The sequence below is a fragment of the Nicotiana tabacum genome, chromosome 15 (assembly GCF_000715075.1).
Source record: "Nicotiana tabacum cultivar K326 chromosome 15, ASM71507v2, whole genome shotgun sequence".
NCBI classification, from domain to species: domain Eukaryota; kingdom Viridiplantae; phylum Streptophyta; class Magnoliopsida; order Solanales; family Solanaceae; genus Nicotiana; species Nicotiana tabacum.
In genome coordinates this window covers 82721774-82743445 of record NC_134094.1, presented here as the reverse complement: position 1 = coordinate 82743445, position 21672 = coordinate 82721774, and the positions used below count along the sequence as shown (strand labels likewise).

General features: G+C 34.7%; 1 protein-coding gene and 2 long non-coding RNA genes across 4 annotated transcripts; 2 read left to right on the top strand and 1 right to left on the bottom strand.

Annotated features, from left to right (window-relative positions):
• The first annotated feature begins 1470 nt into the window (after positions 1–1470).
• LOC107778003 (uncharacterized) lies at positions 1471–2521 on the top strand. The gene is made up of 2 exons (XR_001646303.2): positions 1471–1627; positions 2067–2521. It is a non-coding gene; the product is annotated as an uncharacterized LOC107778003 (long non-coding RNA).
• Positions 2522–4884: 2363 nt separating this feature from the next.
• Positions 4885–5874, top strand: LOC142169902 (uncharacterized). The gene is made up of 2 exons (XR_012699536.1): positions 4885–5045; positions 5355–5874. It is a non-coding gene; the product is annotated as an uncharacterized LOC142169902 (long non-coding RNA).
• An 851-nt stretch (positions 5875–6725) lies between these two features.
• Positions 6726–12226, bottom strand: LOC107778004 (putative ribosome biogenesis protein RLP24). 2 transcript variants are annotated; one of them, XM_016598178.2, is made up of 5 exons: positions 12062–12226; positions 11727–11822; positions 7408–7521; positions 7150–7286; positions 6726–7059 (listed from the first exon to the last, which is right to left on the bottom strand). In XM_016598178.2, exons 2-5 carry the CDS (start codon positions 11805–11807, stop codon positions 6897–6899), a joined length of 495 nt encoding a protein of 164 aa, XP_016453664.2. In that variant the 5' UTR covers positions 11808–11822; positions 12062–12226; the 3' UTR covers positions 6726–6896. The 2 variants fall into 2 exon arrangements, with proteins under 2 accessions (XP_016453664.2, XP_016453663.2); XM_016598177.2 differs by having other exon boundaries at positions 11727–11844; positions 12062–12201.
• Between the last annotated feature and the right edge of the window lie 9446 nt (positions 12227–21672).

Below are 21672 nucleotides of genomic sequence, written 5' to 3'. Positions count from 1 at the left end.
TAACAAGTCGCGTGAGTTGTATATCTAATAGAAACTAAAAAATTGATTGAGAAAATCCCCACATATGGCGCCAAACTGTTTGACCCAAAATTTAGATATAGGTTTAAACAATTGAATTTTCTAATAGAATGGAGTTACTCTTAGCTAATATTAATATCCAAAAGATTGTTTAACGGATTTTGTATCAAGATGTCATGAGTACTGTTCGAATAGCAATAAATAGCAACAATAAAGCAATATTCAATAGCCAAAGAACAAATAGAATAGCATTAAATAGTAGTAAATTATAATAAATGGCATTTATATAAATAAATACAAGTGAGTCACCCGGAAAGGGGTAAGATTCTATGATATTCCCTCTGACAAAGATGGATGATGTTAAGCCTTAGAATATTCAGATCCTCCTTGGATCGTGGGAGAAAGGATTGACACCGATCTAAAGAAAAGGTATATTTTGTATGTTAATGATAAAACAAGAATCTTCAGAGAATGTCAATGTATTATTTTTTTACAATGAGTGTCCAATCCCCTCTACCATTCTTTCTCATTCTATTTATAAGGGCACATAGGCCACAAAAACTCTAATAGTACAAATGGGAGGAATATTCCTGAGAATATTCTCTATAAGGTCTTATCTCTAAAACTAGTCGTTACTGCCTTGCTAAAGGAAGTGCTCGTCCTCGTCCTTCTGCTGAGTCAATTCGACCTCGTCTTCGTCCTTTGTCGAGTCACTTCGACCTCGCCTTCGTCCTCTGTTGAAAGCGCATCGATGACGTGTGACAGCTTTGCTCTTTTAATGTTAACTTGGCCCACATATAATTATAATACAATTTTTAGCCCATACAGCTACAACAATCGAACCCACTATTGTCACAAAACAAGTACTAGTGCCTTTTTTAGGAAAAGAAAAATGGCACGGTTGGCCAAATTAAACATGAAACCTTATCCCTTCTCATAATTGACCAAATGCCGCAATTTCTTGTCTTCCTGTAAGCCACTATGTCTGGAAAGAGCTGCATGGGACCAAAATTATTTGGAAGATATAAAAAGGAAAAGAAAGGCAACCAATGGATAGGAGATTCGTGAAACATGCTTATCCTTAATTGTGGTATGTGGACGTATAAATAAATACAACAAAGGGAAAGTAGTCGACAAATAATTTAAGTTATATATATCGAAACAATGTAAAAAAATTTATACCATCAGTTTGATTTAACATTACATGTCAAGTTATATGAAATGTTACCTGTTGTTATATCTTGATGGCGTAAGAAATCTATACATTATAGCTGTACAAAATTTAAAGCCTTTCGAAAATGAAAGCCACTAAAGACTAATGTCTCTTTCACTAAAAGTAAAGTCTTTCTTTAGGAGTAATTCTTTCTTTTCTTTTTTAGTGGTGAATGATTGCCCTATACATTGATCACACAGTGTGAGATATTGCTCTTTATATATCACAATCTTCATGCCTTGAGCAGAACACCATAACAAGATTACTGCTTCCTCTCAGTAATTCTCTAAGTCAATTTCAGAAACTCTTTCTAATGGCTTTTTCGTGTAGCTTAGTGTCCAAAACCATTGTAATATTTCCCAGCTTCAAGCCGTGTTTACTCAAGATAATAACCATGTGAGTTAACAGCTAACATCCTAAGTTTTTTCTTTCAAAAATGCATGCCAACATGCAAGATTTTATCATCTTTATTTAAAGGAAAAAGGGTAACAATACTCCTCTACTATATAAAATATCTTCATTTACCTTCATTATACTTTGGAGTCATAACTCATAATAACCTTTCTGTTAGAAAATCATCTCATATATTAATCATTAAGGAGTTCCAAACTGAAGTTTAACAGACGACAATTTTAAACCATAAATCAAAAGTAAAGATGTAACGAGACAATATGTTAACAGAAAGGGTATGAATGATCTCAAATTATAATGGAAGCTATTTCGTCTAGCAGAAGAGTAGTAAATTTGTGCATTTCCTTTATTTAAATTCATGAATTACTTTTGGCTCACGTTTCTTCTTGATTAATTTGTTGGATTTTTCGTGTTTGATTTGCAGAAGATGCCTTAATACAACAAGGAGACCGCCAAGGCCACCGGTAAAAACTAAACCACCACAAAACAACAATTACAAAGACAAGAAAGAGACTCTGATGACAGAGGAGAACAGTAAGAGAAAGCTCCAAGACGATAATTCCACGGTCAAATCAAACTAGCTAGGAATCTTGTTTCTTAACAAGTCAATCGTACTTAGTCTAAAGTTATTACTCTAGTACAATGCTAAAAGACTAATCAAACCAGTAGCAGCATATTAGAATTTAGGAGTAGTATGATATTTTATTCTGTCGTAGGTGCTTGTATTGTCCTTTTGTTTCCTATTTTCCTTTGGTTATCATGTTAGGGATTGTAATATAGGGTTTGTAATGCATGGATCGTAATAATGCAAAAGTTGTAATATAAGATCTGTAATGCAGAAATTGTAATATACGGATTATAATGCATGGATTACTGACATATATTAATTGTAACACATTGACTGATCTAAAAGTTCAACCTCGTAATGTCATTGAAAGGGTATATAGTAACCTTGGCGGAATATCCTTATGCATGTAATGGCGAAAATCGCAATGAAATCTTACTGCTACTTTTTGCGACGACTGGCATTTAAATTTGAAACGTGCATCTGAAAAAGAAAATGGAAATGTACATCTAAAAAGAAATTGAAAATGTGCATAATAAGCGTCGGGTATTGAAAAGTCTTTCGTATGCGAACAGGCTTTGAGGCCTTCATCATAAATTGAATAGGAACTGATTAGAGTTTATACAACTGATATATAGGAGAAAATATGTGGCGCAATTAAATTATTTTAGATCGATCACACTTCATTTTATTCTTATTAAATTTAAGTTGAAAGCTGGGAGGAAATTCATTGCTAGCATTTATTATAAAATATAGTTGTTATAAAAGAGAATTGGCCGTTAGTTGCTTTAGCTTTTGTCTTATTTTATTCTACAAATAATTACTTTGAATAACACATCCCGCACTTGGAATAATCTTATTTGAACGAAGATTAGCTTGTTATTAGCAAAAAGACGTTTCACGCTCAGTTTACTTACAAATTTTCAATCAATTGGAAGATGCAGCAAGATAATAACAAGAAAAGAAAGGATTCATATACGTATATATAAAAGAAATTAAAAACAAAAATAACAAGGGTGAGGTATAGAAGAATTAGAAGCATAAGGAGGAGAAGAGATAAAATTCAAGTTGAGGTTGTCACCCAACAGCAACAACGGACAAAAATGCATTAGGTGTAGGATGTTGCAGGAACAGACAAACGTATATTAGGCGTACTATGCTGATAAAAAAAATAATATTGTATAGTCGCTTTCAATGAAGTATATATATATATATATATATATATATATATATATATATATATATTCGGCTACTGAATATAAATAGTTTCTGGCACGGGCTAAAATTGAAAAAAAAAAAACCAAAAAGAACTCACATAGCATATACGACGGTGACGTCGAAAAAAGCGAATTAAAAATATAAAATTGGTATATAGCCGGTTTGTTATTATCTTACTAATTTTCACTTTTTTGCAAATATTTACATAGTTCGATAAAAAAACAAGGAGTTCGATTGAATCGATACAACTCCTTCTAGATCTCCCGCTGAATGTTGATGCAATAAAAATATTTCATCGTCAACCAATTATAGAGTATATAATTACTCCCTCCGCTTTAAAAAAAATTGTCCTAGTTTGTCTTTGCACAAACTTTAATAAAGAAGAAAAGACTTTAATTTTGAGATATATGGTCTTAAATAGGCCATATCAATTATTGAAATTTGTGGTCTTAAATCTGCTAGAGCATTGCGTGGTTATAAATACTTTTTATTAAGGAAATATTGAAATGTGGTAATTTTTTTTTAACGGACTAATAAAGAAATAGTGTCAATTTTTTTGAAACGGAGGGAGTAGTACTAAATCAAAGGAGGGATTTCAGTCCAAACAACTTGCTTCGTCGAGTGTGGAAACTAGATATTCATGTAACGGAAAAAGAACGACAGACAAAATTTTACAGTTTGGACAACGCAAAAAGTTGTTAAGATGATAACACAGAATTTGGATAAAACAATATGAAGTCATAGAAATGGAAATTTAAACACAAAAAATCCTGAAATATTTATTTTTTTCTGAAATATGGACAAATAAAAATTTAACTCCTAAAGAATCACTTCATGAATCAAATTTGATTGATTTATTTATCCCTTTTTATATATGGAAAAAGACAACTTATATTTAGAGCAAAACCAACACAAGATTCCTTTAATTTTATCTTCCATAATTAATTGACTAAACTCATTGCATATTCAAAGTCCTCTTTTTTCTGAAAAAAAAAATCTCATTTGTCTTGTCTTCCAATAAGCCAGCCATGTGTGAAAAAAGTAGCCTTGACCAAAATTAGTTGGAAAAGTTTAAAAAGAAAAAAGACAATAGATGGATAAGGAATCGTGAAAACAAGAATATTCATAAGCATATAAAAACAAGAAGAAAAAACAATGCTTTAGAATGTGAACTGAAGACTTGTCATCTTTCACTAAATTGAAGTCTTTCTACCAACAACGATCGTGATGGAGCACTGGTTTTCTTCGTTAAAAATAGGTATCGAATTTAAGTTTTGGATATAGAATCGTATTTGATAGAAAGCGCTTTACCTTATAGTAAAACTTAACCATGTGAATCCGAATTTAATCGGATATTCTAATGTCAAATTCTTCTTTGAGTTTTGAAGTCAACATGAGTTGCCTACATTATTTCATTCTCTGATTGCTCTTTATATACCACATCTCCTTGCCTCAGTCAGGGCACATTCTAATAATTAAGACTAGCTATAGCTTCATCTCATATTCTCAAGTAATTAATCCATACTCTTTTCTAATGGCATTCTTGTCTAGGCGCTTAGTTCCCAAAATCATGGAAATATTTCCCAGCCCCAAAACTTGTCTGCTTAAAACTATTGCCATGTAAGCTAACAACTACCTACTTTTATCTTTCCCATCATGTAATTGTGCAAGTCATTTATCCTTATTGAGTTTAACTTCTTATACTGTCAAGTTAAAGTAACTTAGAACAAAATGTAACTGCATATAGTAGCACTGATTTGATAATTTAGAAGATGCAAAAGTTCTTTACATTATCAGTGTGTATAAGTTAAATTTTTATCTGGCATGCATGCAGCCATGCAAGATTCTATCATTTCCTTAAATTTATGAGTTATTTCTTATTGATACTTCTTCTGGAATTTGTTGGCATTTGTATTGTTTGATTTGCAGAAGATGCATAAACACAACTGCAAGGAAGCCGCCAAGGCCAATAGTAGAAACTAAACCACCACAAAACAACATAGTAGTTCTTGATCAAAACAAAGACAAGAAAGAGATTCTGATGACAGAGGAGAAGGGTAACAGAATGCTCCAAGACAATAATTCCATGGTCAAGACAAACTAAGAACCTTGTTAAAAATAATAAGTCATTTGTACTTGCCTGATTTCAGACAAGATGGTAACCAATAGATTCAATATCATTGAGCTTCATTCATGATGAGAACTAGAAACAATCCATGATTATGAAAATCTACTTTTTGACTCCCATTAGTCTAAAGTCCTTTTTTTGGGAGAAATTGTGGTGTCCAGGTCAGCTTGCGCACCGTGACTAATTTCATGGATACATGCGACCTCCATTAGTCTAAAGTTAGTGGAGTGCAAACTGCTTATTATTAGTGAAACTAGTAGCAACAAAGTGGTCCCTTTTTCTCCCAACAAATTACTAGTAGTGTGATCTTTTATTCTGTCATAGGTGCTTGTATTGTTCTTCTGTTCCGTTGCCTATCCTCTTATAGTAAGTTTGTAAACGAGCAAAAGCATAGGATTTATGATTGTTTAATAGGCTTGCATCCAAGTAAAAAGAGAGGGAAAGTCTTATTACTTTGAATGTTGTATGTACAATATTTTTAAAGTTATTTAGAGTATTTCATGGATAATGCAACATTTGAAGTTTTAGAATTTGATATATGCTATTTCATTTATCCGGCATTAAAAGATATCGATTATAAATGCTGTTATGAAAAAAAAAAATTGAGTTTTCCTTGGGGGTACAGAACATGAGCGAAAAAATTTCTGTTTCTTGAGTAATATAATATGTGAGAATTTGCTATCCTCACTCGACAAGTTGCCAAACCATTACAAAATCGAAAAGTAAGGGAGATCTTTTATGTTAATTTCATGAGTAAATAGATATTGTACCCCAAACCTGTAAATGAATCTAAAAAATTCATCTAGCCGATATTAGTATGAGAAGTATCATCTATAAAAAAAAAAACGTGAGAACTTGGATCAAAAGACGGACCTATCCTAGTTGTAACACAACAAACTCTGTAATCCCACAGGTGGGGTCTGAGAAGGGTAGAGAGACTATTTCTAACAAACCCTCAGCCTATCCTAGTTGTGATCAACCCAAATTCAAGAGTCTCTGTGTGTCTGTATCTAGTCAGAGAAGATGGACCTATCCTAGTTGTAACAACAACAAACCCAGTGTAATCACACAGGTGGGGTCTGGAGAGGATAGAGAGACTATTTCCGACAAACCTTCGACCTATCCTAGTTGTGATCAACCCAAATTCAAGAATCTCTGTGTGTGTCTGTATCTAGTCAGAGAAGTTTTCTAATACTTCAAGGCAGTACAAGATTATGGCAGTTTTCTTTTTTTTATGGATACAAGATTAAGACAGTTATATGTAATAAAAAAGTTAAACATACTGAAATGAGAATGCATTATATGTTTTAGTTTGAGAATATAGAATATAGGAAGTGAATTGTTCATTCCTCCATGCGAGTTTCCTCTGACTGCTTTTGCGAAACCTTGATTGGCAGTGTAAGAGATGGCTCTTTGTTGAGCGCAGCCGGAGCTTTGACCATGTGAATGCTCTGCTCGAGCTCCTTCGCTGCTTCTCTCTGCTCCTTGGCTTTCTTTCCTTTCATCCTGTCCGATTTGCCAACTAATGTTAATTGCAACTAAAGGCATATGACAAATAAAAAGTGATGGAAATTAATGAAGCACAATCTAAGGAACCTCTTTGCGATATGTCTATCCTCCCTATCGACTCTGATTTTATCAATTTTCTTGATGGCCTTCAAAGTGTTCTCAGTTAGATTCCTGTCATATCTCTCCGGCCTATTACGCTTCCTCTCGAATTCAAATGTCGAGTCCTTCAATTAGGAATTAGCAGCAGGAAAAGAAATTTCAGTATCACAAAAAACCAAAGAAGTAAATGAAGTTTAATTCAACACAGAGCATATACCATATCACAAAAAGAGTGGCACCGTTTACCTGAGTCATGTCCTTTCCATGCAGCCGCCTATATGCTTTTGTCCATTTTACTTTACGTGGATTCCTCTTCATCTTAAAGTTCTTGTGACACTTAGATCTACAGAACCGAAAGATCTGCACAGAGAGAAGCTTTTCTGTTACTTGATGAACAGCCTAGAATTCAGAACTCATTTCCTAGCAACCCTTTCAAGAAAACCACGTGAAACTGGAAAGAAAAGCAATGAGGAAAATAAGGTGTACCATAAAAGAGACAACCAGAAAGATTATAAATCAATGACTAGTACCAAAACACTCTTCGACACAACTGCAATTGAGCATTAGGTGAAAGAGTTTAATTACTATTCTTGCATGAGACTCAATTTGTGATTGAACAGCTATTTAGTTGGCTTCGAACCCAGTACATCAGTTTATTCAAGGTTAAATAGAGTACGGAAAAGGGCTAAAAATACCCCTATCGTCTGATAAATGGTTTGTTTTTACCTTCCGTCCACCTTTTGGTCCAAAACTGTACACAACGTTATTTCTGGGACTAAAAGTACCCCCTACGACTAACGGCAAAATTTGTGGACCCCACTTTTAATGCACTGGCATCATGTAATCGGACCATATGGCTTCTTATTTTATTCCTTATATTCAGATTTACCCGCCCCATTATTTGACCCACCCCAACTCTATTATAGCCAGGGCCCTCTTTATTCTTTTTCTTCTTTTTTCCATTTCTTCGTCTAGAAGACCTGCACATTTCTCCATTTAAGCTCATATAATCTGAGAATAGCACAGAAAATAGTAAGGCCAGGAATCAAAATTTCTAGAAGTATCCATAGCCCTTACATGGGCTAAGAAGTTGGTTTTCTACTCTCTCTCTCGCAAAATCAACTTATTGCAGTAGTTGAATCCATCATCACACAAGTGCCAGTGTACTTTTATAGGAGGTTTGGGTACTTTTTCTTTCCCTAAACAGGCCGGTCAAAAAAAAAAAAAAATTGGCAGTAAGATTTTTTGGTAAATTGTTTCTAGGATTGAGACTTTGAGGAAGTGAACAAGGAGAGATGGTGTTAATTTGGCAGTGAAGATTTTTTGATAAATTATGGGTTTGAGACTTTGAGGAAGTGAACAAGGAGAGATGGTGTTGTAAATGAGGGCAAAGTTTATCAAAAGTTTTAGAGGTTGCAGGAAAAGATGGATTGCCCATATGTTTTTTTTTTTATTTCAGGGAGTGGTTTCCATTGCTTCAATAAGAGAGATAAAGGATATGAAGTCGGACTAAAATAAATGGGGCGGGTCAGAAAAGAGGTGGGTATATTCTACCCATATGAATGGACTGTCACGTGGTCCAATTACATGATGCCAACGCATTAAAAGTGGGGTCCACAAATTCTGCCGTTAGTCGTAGGGGTATTCTTAGTCCCAGAAATAACGTTGTGTGCATTTTTGGACCAATAGGTGGACGGAGCGTAAAAATAAACCATATATGAAACAATAGGGGGTTTTTTGGCCCTTTTCCGAGTAGAGTATTGTCTAAAATTAATCGCTCAAATCATTATAGGGCCTGTGGAAAAGAAACATTAAAGGACCCATGGCAGGACCCAAAGCCCAAAGGTGGAACATTTTGCAACCCGTCCCACATCAGCAGTTGTTATGGAAGCTTGCAACCAATGTTTCCTCTCTTGTTCTAGGCTTTGCTCCTCACACTTCTCCCTGTTCTGCCCAATTGTGGCTATGCAAGGGCAGTACTACTCGTAGAAAACCCCTCATTAAGTTTTTAAATGGCCACAAAATTAAGGTTGGAAGCAAAAGAGGGAGACGATTTTCCAAAACCCTAATTTGGAGTTGTATTAATTCTAAACTCAAGGATCTTCAGCAGAGGAGAACGAAGGGAAGCTCCATCTGTTACGCTATTTCTTGGGTAGAAACTAGAGAAACACCATGAAAACCATGACAATGAAAAATTGAAAGGGTGCTACCATAGCAAAAGCTCAAGAAGAAAAAAAATCTGCATAACTAACGGAATGACACGTAAGATGCAGCCCATGTGACGTGATAGTTACTGTGGGACTAAATCTATCTTAATCTGATCTAAAGTTGGCCAACAAATAAAAGCTCACTTAAACCTACAGCGGTTATTTTCTGAAATAATATTTAAGTGTTTACTCACGTGATGGAATGTGAGAAATAAAAGGATTTTTGGAAAAAGAAAGACTTCTTCTTGCCCAGAAACCAAGTTATTGTGCACCACCAAATGCTAATTGTAAGAGAAAAGGGAAAGGAAGAGAAATCAGAATTCCTCACAACTTAAAGAAAGTGGCATCTAGGATCATTACAACTCAAGAACTAGTAGTCGGAAGATTTATTCGGGCTCCAGGTCCTGTAGGAGCCTGGCCCCCGATCACAGTATAGCCTTGGAGTCATCAATGATAAATAGGATATTAGCAATGAAAAATACCAATAGCATTTTCTGATGGATAAGGATAGGGGGTCTATTGGATAGAAGTAAAACATTTGCTCAACAATTGTTCCTCACAAAAGGAATATAACCAACTGATCGAGATCGAGAATAGGAATCGCTAATCAGTGAGAAAAAGCATGAATACTGTTCTCTTTTTCAACAAATACCTACTTCACATCCGGCCTAGGCCAATATTATCGCCTACACACCCCAAGAAGCCTTGTGACTTTTTGGATAAGAAACAAAGTAAACTTCACTAACAAGGCGGGTCAGGTATGTTTTCTTGATTAAGTTCCCGATTATGTGCCCAGGGAATGAAAATTATGTCGTTCCATAATCCTTATGTAATGTTTACAGATTATGTTATACTGTTGATGATTACAGTATATGAATGTTAAGCTTCTCATAAGACATGCCTAAATCTTAGTTTGCCTCTTTTCCTTTATAGAGTTCAATTGTTTATTCGATAAATTATTTACTTAATCAAAAAAATCTAAATGTTAATGGTACTTATGTCTGATCTATAGTGATGCGGAATAAAACCTGTAGTTGTTAGGCTAGATGGCCGAGGGTCTATTGCAAACAGCCTCTCTATCTCCACAAGGTAGGAGTACACACTACCCTCCCCATACCCCACTATGTGGGATTACATGGGATATGTTATTGTTGATGTTTGTTGTTAGGCTAGATGAAGTGAACCGTTCTTTCTGCAGACCTATATGAATGAGTTTCAATTTGGCTTCATGAGAGTATACTTTAAATTAGTGTCCTTTTCATGAATAAAAAGGTCAAGACTGCCTCGCTTTAGGACCACCACCACCACCCAAAGATTTTAGCACAAAGAAGATTTAATTTTTTTTTCAATTTTTTCAAACTTTCATAAACAAGAGCTCGGGCATAGTAATAGCAAATTGAAATGGTTAGCTCAATTTATCGATGCACATTTGGAACACTTGGTCCTAGTGCAAGTCTGCCTGAAAGTTCATACTTACCCTAGCGCAAACATAAAAGTAGTTAAATATATAGTCACAGAAAAGTTAGATTATACCTTCTATAAACTCAAAGCTAGTCTCAGACTAGATAATCAGCAATCAGACTGTAAACTAGTATGCATTATAGCTCGATATTAATAACATGTTTGGCCAAGCTTCTAAATTCAACTTATTTTGAGAAGCGCTTTTTCTCAAAAATACTTTTTTCATAAGTACTTTTGGTGAGAAGCAGTCTGTCTTTGGTTACTTAGTTTGAAAAGTACTTCTGAGCAACAATTAGTGTTTGATCAAGCTTTTAAAAAGTGTTTCTAAGTTTATTTTTTTCAAAAGTGCTTTTCAAAAAAAAAATGTTTTTGGGGGAGAAGCTACTTTTTTAAACTTCTACTCAAAGCACTTTTTTTCTTCTAAAAGCTTGGCCAAACACTTCAACTTTGGGGGGAAAAAGCACTTCTTTTGGAAAAAAGAAAGTACTTTTGGCTTTGAAGATGCTTGATCAAACATGCTATAAGTCAAAGATCCTTGGCAATACTCAAAACTTAAAATCTATGTATCCTATGATATTCTTTTATAAACAGAAAAAAAAATCCCAAGGGCCAGCATAGGTTCGAAACTCGATAGATAATGGGCTCACCCCTCTACTCTTCTCCACTTAAATACCAGGGTTTAGTCTACGGTAAGTGTCGAACCCGTCACGTGCGTCTAACCCAGACATTCAGAGTCGCGCTCTTACCACTAGACCGGAGCCTCTAGGGCTCCACTTATCCAATGATTTCGCAGCGGAAAACACATTGAGTCCAACAAATTACCAATTTTCTTTAAACCATAACTATGGTATGCATATCATAAAGTAAGTAACAATGGAGGAAAGATTCATATCCTACCTTTGCATCATTTCGTACAAACTGAATACCATGGCCTGGATATATACTTGAGGAACAAAACCAACATTTCTCCAATCTCATTGTGTCCTCCTCCTCCTGTTAAATAAAAACCATGAAACTAACAAGGACAAAGTGATTTAATAAGCAAAACTGGAGTTGTACACCAAAGATAAGATCTTTATAACATAAAAGCATCGACTCAATAAATAGTTCCAGCGCAACTATTGAGGAACTACTGGGAATGAAAAATACAAAGATATTCATTAATAAGAAAATAAGCGAAAAAGAGCATGGTAAAAAGCTTAGAAAAAGGGGAATGGAAGAGAGAGAATTACTCCGAGCACGCAAACAGGAAGAGACTGCGGTGGCGGTGGCGGCGGTGGCAGCGGTAACGGAGGGGAGCAAGTGGGCAGTGGAGAGCGGAGCAGCTATGACCACTGAGCCTCCGAATGGCGGCAGAAATTAATATAGGGTTGAGGCCTCGGAATTATGCAAGCTATAAATCGCATTAGCATTATAAGTCGATCCTACTAAAATATAAGTCCAATTGCGATTTACGACTAATCAGTTTTTTTATTTTTATTTTACGAATAATCTGTTTTTCCTCTCTATTCCCATTTTGGACTTCCGTGTCAGTTATAGATAAATTTTCTTTTCAAAATTTTAAGTGTGCATTTAGACATAAGAATTGTGAAGTTTAAAGAAAAAAAGTGAAGCTTTTTTTCAAATTGAAAATGGTATTTGAAAATTGAAATTGTATTTGGATATGAATACATATTGGAGTTATTTTTAAATTTTTTGTGATTGATCTAAAGTGAAAATTATAAAAAATAGTTTTTTGGAAAAATTACGGAATTCAACTTCAAATTGGATTTGAAATTTCATGGCTAGACATGATTCCGAAAAAAAAAGCGAAAAACATTTATGGCCAAACGGGCCCTATTCTTACAGGTGAAGAATAATAAGTGTGACTTCACTTCTCTAGTGCCCTTCTCTATAATCAACGATTTGTTATAAAACCATTAAAGAAAAAAAGTATTACAGAGAAAAGTAGAGAGGGAAATTATTATTGATTTGGAATGAATTACAATAGAATATTAACACCTCTATTTATAGGAAAAAAAGTGGCTTAGCCATCAAATAACAAACCCTAAGATATCTCTAAAATATAGACATTCACCTTAAATATAATTCTATTTATAACACTCCTTCTTGAGTGTCTATTCAACAAATAATGTGCCTCGTTAAAAACCTTAGAAGGAAAATTCAGTGGGACAAAAACTTGTAGGGAAAAAAAAGGACAACGCATATTAACTCTCCCTGATGAGAGCATCAATTCACATCCTTGAGCTTTTGCATCCCAATCTTGTACACCAGTTTTTTGAAGGTTGACGTTGGTAGAAATTTGGTGAGCAAATCAGCCATATTATCACTTGAACGAATCTATTGCACATTAATATCACCATTCTTTTGAAGCTCATGTGTGAAAAATAACTTCGCTAAAATGTGCTTTGTCTTATCTCCTTTTATGAATCCTCCCTTCAATTGGGCTATACATACTGCATTGTCTTCATACAAAATCGTTGGTAGTTTGTCACATTTCAAACCACACTTGTCTCAAATAAGATGTATTATAAACCTCAACCACACACACTCTCGACTTGCTTCATGAATAGCAATTATATCAGTATCATTATATGAAGTAGCCACGATTGATTGCTTAGTCGATCATCAAGATATGACAGTTCCTCCACAGGTAAACACATAGCCTGTTTAAGATCGAGCGTTGTGTGGGTCGAATAAATACCCAACATCGGCATAACCAACAAGATCGGGACTACATTCGTTGCCATAAAATAAGCTCATATCGGTAGTCCCTTTTAGATATTGCAATATGTGTTTGATTCCGTTCCAATGTCTCCTTGTAGGAGTATAGCTATATCTTGATAATACATTAATTGAAAAAATTATGTCATATCTTGTAGTATTGGCAAGATACATTAGTGCACCAATTGCACTAAGATATGGTACTTCAGGACCAAGTAGCTCTTCATTCTTTTCTTGAGGTCGGAACGGATCCTTATTCACATCAAGTGATCGAATCAGCATCGGAATACTTAATGGATGTGCTCCATCCATGTAAAACCGTTTTAATACATTTTATGTGTAGGTAGATTGATGAACAAAAATTCCGTTTTTCAAATGTTCAATTTGCAAACTGAGACATAATTTTGTCTTTCCGAGATCTTTCATCTCGAATTCCTTCTTTAAATAATCAATTGCTTTTTGGAGTTCTATAGGGGTTCCAATAAGATTTATGTCATCAATATATACGGCAAGTACAACAAATTCCGATATTATTTTCTTTATAAAAACACATGGACAAATGACATCATTTATATAACCTTCCTTTAATAAATACTCACTACGGTGGTTATACCACATTCTTCCTTATTGTTTTAGACCATACAAAGATCTTCGTAATTTGATTGAAAATATTTCCTGGAACTTTGAATTATGTGCGTCAAGCATTTTAAATCCTTCAGAAATTTTCACGTATATCTCATTATCAAGTGAGCCATAAAGTTAAGTCATTACCACATCCATTAAATGTATGTTAAGCTTTTCATGGATATCAAAACTAATGAGATAACGAAATGTTATTGTATCCATAACAAGAGAATACGTCTCTTCATAATCGACACCATGCCTTTGTGAAAATTCATGTGCAAAAAGGTGTGCCTTATATCTTTGTACCTTATTTTTCTCATTCATTTTACGTACAAAGACCATTTATAGCCAACAAGCTTAACACCATTAGGTGTTTGGACTACGGGCCCAAAAATTTCACATTTCGCAAGTGAATCCAACTCGGATTGGATTGTTTCTTGCCATTTTGGCCAATCACATCTTTGTCGACATTCTCCAACAGATTGAGGTACAAGATCCTCACTATCTTATATAATTCTAGATGCAACATTATATGCAAAGACATAATCCACCACTATATCCAATCGATTCAAATTTGTCTCGATATCGATTGAATTTATTAATAGTTCCTTATTTTCTTGAGTCTTGGACTCAATGATTTCCTCATGAATCTGAAGATTGGTTAAATCGTGGATTTCTTTGTGAGGCACTTTCGTAGTGTCATCTTGATAATTTGTTTTCCTTTTTCTAGGATTTCGATCCTTAGAACCCCATGGTCTGCCACATTTTAGGCGTGTTTTTGACTCATTAGCTATGACACTAGAAGATTGTTCAACATGGACATCGATACGGATTAGAATATTCTCTATAGGGATATATGATTTTGTTATTCTTTTTCAGATATGTAAATGCGCCTGGCATTTGATTTGTTATTTTATGCAAATGAATAATCTTTTGCATATCTTTTTCACAAATAGTGGCACGTGGATCAAGATAAGACAATGATGAATTTTTTCACGAAATTTTTCGTTTGATTTCACCAATTTCTCCCCCTAATTTTGGGAAAAATACCTCGTCGAATCGACAATTTGCAAATCGAGCAGTGAATAAATCTCCCGTTAATGTTTCGAGGTAGCGAATAATGGAAGGAGATTCAAACCTAACATATATTCCTAACCTTCTTTGGGGACCCATCTTGGTGCGATATGGCTGTGCTACAGGCACATATAATGCGCACCAAAAAAATCTTAAATGGGATATATCAGGTTCATGACCCAAAACTAATTGCAACGGGGAATATTTGTGATAATTTGTTGGTCTAAGGCGAACTAGCATTGATGCATGCAAAATGGCATGACCCTAAACAGAAGTGGGTAATCTCGTTTTCATGAGTAGTGGTCTTGCTATCAATTGAAGACGTTTAATCAAAGAGTCTACAAGGCCATTTTGAGCGTGCACATGAGCTAAATGATGTTCTACTTTTATCCCAATTGATAAGCAATAATCATTAAATGTTTGGGATGAAAACTCAGCAACATTATCAAGTCGAATAGACTTAATTGGATTATCGAGAAATTGTGCCCGTAATCGGATTATTTGTGCTATTAATTTTGCAAATGCCAGGTTGCGAGATGGCAATGGGCATACATGAGATCATCTAGAAGATGCCTCTATTAAGACCATAAAATATCTAAATGACCCACTAGATGGGTGAATAGGTCCACAAATGCCCCCTTGTATATGTTCCAAAAACACAGGGGACTCAAACCCAATCTTTGTTGGTGATGATCTAATAATTAACTTGCCTTGATAACAAGCAGTGCAAGAAAAATTATTATTTAAAATAATCTTTAAATTCTTTAATGGATGCTCATTTGAGTTTTCATAATCCGTCTCATTGTAATTGATTCGGGATATCCCAATCGATCATGCCAAAGCACAAAAATATTGGAATTAGTAACCTTTTGGTTTACGGTAGGATGTGCCTCAATTGTACTAATTCTTGTCCAATACAGGCCACAAGATAAAGATGGGAACTTCTCAATAACCCTTTTCTATCCAGAGACATTTTTGGTAACGATGAAATATTCAAGGTTATTCTCATCTATTGTCTCAATATGATATCCATTTCGACGGATATCTTTAAAACTCAACAAGTTCATCTTGGACTTAGAGGAGAACATTGCATTATCTATGATAAATATTGTTCCCCTAGACCTATAACAACTCTTCCAGAGCCTTTAATTAGATTACTACTACCAGAAATTGTAGTAACATCTGCCTTACACATATTTAAATAAGAGAAATATTTCTTCTCTTTGAGTATTGTATATGCCGTACATGAATCAATTAAATAAATATCTTTACAATTAAACTTTGACTCAAGTTTTCTTTGTGAGATATCCATATTTTCTTCCCGTGGTTTGACATACAAAAGAAATATATGAATAAATATTAGTATTTTTAGAGAAAAGAAAAAGAAATAAAGTTAAATCAATAACTCAACATTGACCTTTAATGCAATTTCGAGCAAACTCTGATTATGATACAAATTATTCCATAGCTAAAAATAATGCAATTATTTTTAGGTTCTCATATGATTTTAAAACACGAAAACCTTATAGTCATATTAATACACATGAAATAATAAGTGTGCAAATAAAGGTAACTAAACACAAAAGTAGACAATAAATTGTATAAACGTTAAAAACAGGATCAACGTTCTTAAGGTATATAATAAATAAAATGATGAAATATTATAGCCGAATTACCATAAATAATATATTATACAATGGTTAAGTATCAAAAAGATTTCCTAAAATATGCTAAATAAAAATGGTCAAAGTTATACATGTAACCTCTTAATTGTTATCCTTCTTGAAGAAAAGGTTAATGACGCTTTATTAGAACTCATATTACTAGGTTTACAAATCAATTGCTTGAACAAAGTGCGGCATTGATACTGTTGGTACTTTAAATAATTAAGTCATGTTGACATAAAAAAATCCAACGTTTGTTTGGTACTAATTTTCTATGTTAAGTGGAATAATATAATATTAGCACATAAGAAAAAAAGAATATTGCTTGGCCACGATCACAACCACGGCCACGAACATGGCCACGACCTTTTTCACGCTTAGCATTTGGAAGGCATCTCGTTCGAATTATCAAAGAGTACGAGAAAGGGGCTTACCGTGATTTTTGGCCTCCTACCGACCCTTTGACAAATCACGCCATGAGCGCTCGGCGTATGTGGAGGTCGAAACAAGAGCTCGTACCTAGTTCTTGAGATCGGGAACTGCTCCAGGCATCCATGAAACCGCTGCATCACAAAAAGAAGAGTATTGATGAGAAAAGAAATGAAAGAACAAAATAGAAGGAAGTAATAATAGGATCACACTTACGTTTCATATTTCACTCCTCGGGAAAGGGCATCTTTTCGGTCGGAATCAGGTCCGAAGTCCTCACTCGAACGAACCTACCCATCCAGCCCCGCTCCCTGTCCTCGTTAATGCTCGAGAACAGAGCCTTGGTAGCCCGATACTGAAGTTTTATTAACCCTCCTCAAAAAAGTTGAGGACTGTACAATCGGATAAGATGGTCGAGGGTGAACGACATCCCTTCGATTTTGTTCACAAAGTATCGGATCAAGATAACGATCCGCCAAAAAGAAGGATGGACCTGTCCTAGAGTTATTTGGTATTGACGACAGAAATCAATAATAACATAATCGAGGGGACCTAACTTGAAAGGGTAAGTATACACATTCAAAAACCCTTTCACGTAAATGGTGATATCTTCGCCAGAAGTAGGAATTATTATTTCTTTTTTATCCCAATTGCAATCTTTATTTAGATGTTTGAGGTGCTTCTCGGTTTTCAAACACATGTACCTCGATACTGGCTCACATCGGCCAGGGACCGATGATCCTTTATCGACCTTAAAATCAAAAGTAAGAACACATACCCCGGGAATGCACTCCTCAGGTTGTGGTTCTGCCGGTGTCTTATCGGCAACACACTGTGAAGATGAAGCCTTCTCTTTCTGAGGAATGGTTTGTGACATTTTTGCCATTTTCGAATTCAAATAAAGTGACAAAGATTTGGTAAAATTGAAGGGGGGCTTTTTGCAAAGAGAAATCACAGATTTGCGGGTAAGCCAGAGAATACGAAAAAGGACTTGAGAAATTTGGAAGATTGAAGAGGTAAAAGTGGTAAATAATAAAAGAAAGGGTTATTTATAGGTTTAAGCAATGGCGGTTTAGTATCAACGGTGGCCGACCACCGTCTGACATGCATTAAATGCCTTGAAAGACTAAATCGATGGGACAGATATCGCGTGCATCATGATCGAGCCTGATGAAGACGTCAGCTTATAATCCGATCGAGCCATTAAAAAATCATATCGTTTCTTACCACATTCTTCCTGAGAAACGAGGGAACTATCTGTATACGGTCGAAATAGATTTCAGCCTTCGTACGTCTGATCGAGTTCGAAAGATAATTGATCGAAGTGAGACCTTGATATGAGTTCCGAAGATAGTACAAACAAGCTTCGAATCCAAGGGGCTGATCAATGTCGAGTTCGATATCATTGTCAAGCTCGGATCCAAATCAAACTATGATGCAAAGTAAAGCTATCAAGCTTATGATCCACAGACCAACCAACATTGACCCCGAATCAATTCGAGAGCTCGAGTCAGAATCGAGCCAAGATAGAGAGCTTGAGTCAGAATCGAGGTCAAACTAAGATCGAGAGCTCAAGTCAAGATCGAGCTCGCTGACAAAAGCCGTTGCAATCCCACTAGAGAGAATCTTGGCAAAAATTGTGGAAAAGCTGATTTATCGTGGGTCTCCCACTAAGTATTTTTAATTATGTTTAGAGCAAGATCCCTCTACTATAAAGGGCATGATTATCATTTCTGTAAAGGCAAGTTTTCAGGCTTACATTGTAATCAAAATACTATATTCTCCCATAGTAAAGAATTATTCTTTCAAACTTCTTAAATTGATTCCACTTGTTAAGTCCTAAAATTCATCTTCTTTACAACCTTATCTATTTTGTACTCTTTGCAATCCATATTTCTATTTCTATTTATCCTTATAATTTGTATTAAGTTGCGCCACATATCCTTAGAACTACGTACAAATTTAACTCCATCCGTTTTTCGGGTAAACATAGGTCATATTATAAATCTTTAAAAGTGTGTTATTTGAAAATAAAATCTACTGGGCTCAAATCTTCTTTCTCCCCAAGAAGGTGATTAAGGTAGAGACTGGTATATGTAGAAAGTTTCTTTGGCAGGGTGCAAAGGATAATGCAAAACAATCCCATATGCTTGGGACATACTATGCCAACCTAGATCAATTGGAGGTCTAAACATTCTCAATTTGCCTTGTAGAACAAAGCTGCTATCATGAAGCTACTATGGGCTGTTGAAAATAAGAAAGACAAGCTTTTGCACTACATAAAGGGCAAAAAAAAATGAATATCATGGAAATACTAAAGCAAGCTATCTGGGTTGTAAGGAAGATCATTGAGGCTAAAAGTTGGCTACCTAGAGGCCTGGCAACTCTACACTCTTATACTATAGGTGGACAATATAGCATAAAAAACATGCCTTAGTTGTCTCCCTCAGTTTTCAAAAGTTACTTGGAAAGCAATAGCTCTCAGTATATGAGTGGTCCCTAAGCACTAGTTTATAATGTGGCTGGTGATCCACAACAAACTCTCCACAGTAGAAAGATTATCATGATGGGGTATCAAGATTCTGGTATATGAGTCCTATGTACAGATGGTGTAGAAGAAACACATTCCCACTTATTCTGTGAGTGCTCTTATTGCAGGTTTATATGGCAGAAACTCCTAAATTGTCTAGAAATCAATAGGCAAATTGGTCAATGGAATGATGAGGTTAACTAGCTATCCATCAAGGTGAAAAGTAGAAATTATATTTCTCTTATACTGGCATTTGTGTTTGCAGCTGCAGTTCATCATATATGGATGGAAAAAAATTGTCGTCAGTTCCAGCAGACAAGCGGAGAGAATGCCGCTAGAGTTAGAGAAATAACTCTACAACTTCACGTTGTAGGGCAAGTTTATTACAAGTGAAAACCAATTATTGATAAGTTGAATTGTTATCCCTACTACTAGGTGTCATAGGCCAATGATCTATTTTGTCATAGAAAATGCTTAATATATTTTTGGGTATTTTTGACTAGTCCTGACTCTAGAGTCCAAAGAGCAAGCGTTTTGTACATGGATACTTTTGGTTAAATAACAAAAATATCAAAAAAGCAACTTGTCTTACAAATAGTTGCTATATCTATGTAATTATTTTGGGTAGATAAATGATTTAATTTAGTATTTTTGCATAATATCAGAGTAATTTATTGTACTTTTAAAATTAATTATGATTAGTCAAACAAAATAATATTAAAATATTTGAAGTATTTTATATATATATATATATATATATATATATATATATATATATATATATATAATGAAATTAAGAATGAGACTTTTATGATTTTATCATAATTTATATTATTCGTATCATTTTACAATAATAGCCTATGTCTATTACAATTAATTATAATTTTTACCATTCTTTGACAAAATAAGATTTTATATTTTTATGTCCCAATGAACTATATTTATACCATAGTATTTGTATGAAATAATATTTTATATCTTTATTTGATATTATATAAATTATTTATATGTTAATAATAGGTATTTTTATAATTAGCCCAAAAAAGGGCCAAATTTTGGATCAAAATGGTCCAATAAGCCAAAGCCCAATACCTTAGTCCCAAACCAAACCACCCAAAACCTTGACCCGGTCGGTTACCTATTTGATCCGAGCCCATCCTTTCAGTCGCATCTGAAACTCTAATGCTCCTCTCCTCTTAAAACCCTAATCACCCCAATTCAAAACCATCATTCTATCAAGTTAATCAAAGGTTTGACTTTTCTTTTATGTGAATCTCATCCTGCATGATTCATTATAATGAAGGGCAATATATATGGACCTCTTATGAGATCGATTTAAAATACTTCGTGCAAAGTATGGAGGTTTTTGGATCTTCACTGAAAAAGAAGCTTGATTTTTCTTCTACATTGATGCGACCGGCAGTGGAACACTAAATTAAAAGAAGAAAAGATAAAGCTGCTAAAGAAAAGAAAATGTGGAACAAAAATAGGTAGGGTTTAATTCATAGTGCAAAAAGGACTCCAATACAATGCTTATAAAGGAAAGAAGAAAGGGAATCTACAAATATCCTATGCTCCTGTGTGGCAATTCTTATCATCCTATCGGACCCCATTAATAACAGACAAGGATAATTGTCGCGGTCAATATGCATTTACTGATAACTATAAAGTAAATATAAAGAGACCTAAGTGAATAACTCAAAACCTAGTCCCAACATATAACGATAACTAACTTACCTGCCACACCCTATCTTTTAAACCTAATGTACAACCTTCGGAAGCTATACATTCTTCAGCT

What these genes read in the sequence shown, in the direction of transcription:
- LOC107778004 (XM_016598178.2), bottom strand. Translation starts at nt 11,807, where the DNA reads ATGAGATTGGAGAAATGTTGGTTTTGTTCCTCAAGTATATATCCAGGC. An exon ending in TTGTACGAAATGATGCAAAG is followed by an intron (nt 7,522 to 11,726) that starts GTAGGATATGAA and finishes CTCTCTGTGCAG; the next exon opens with ATCTTTCGGTTCTGTAGATC. An exon ending in ATGGAAAGGACATGACTCAG is followed by an intron (nt 7,287 to 7,407) that starts GTAAACGGTGCC and finishes TCCTAATTGAAG; the next exon opens with GACTCGACATTTGAATTCGA.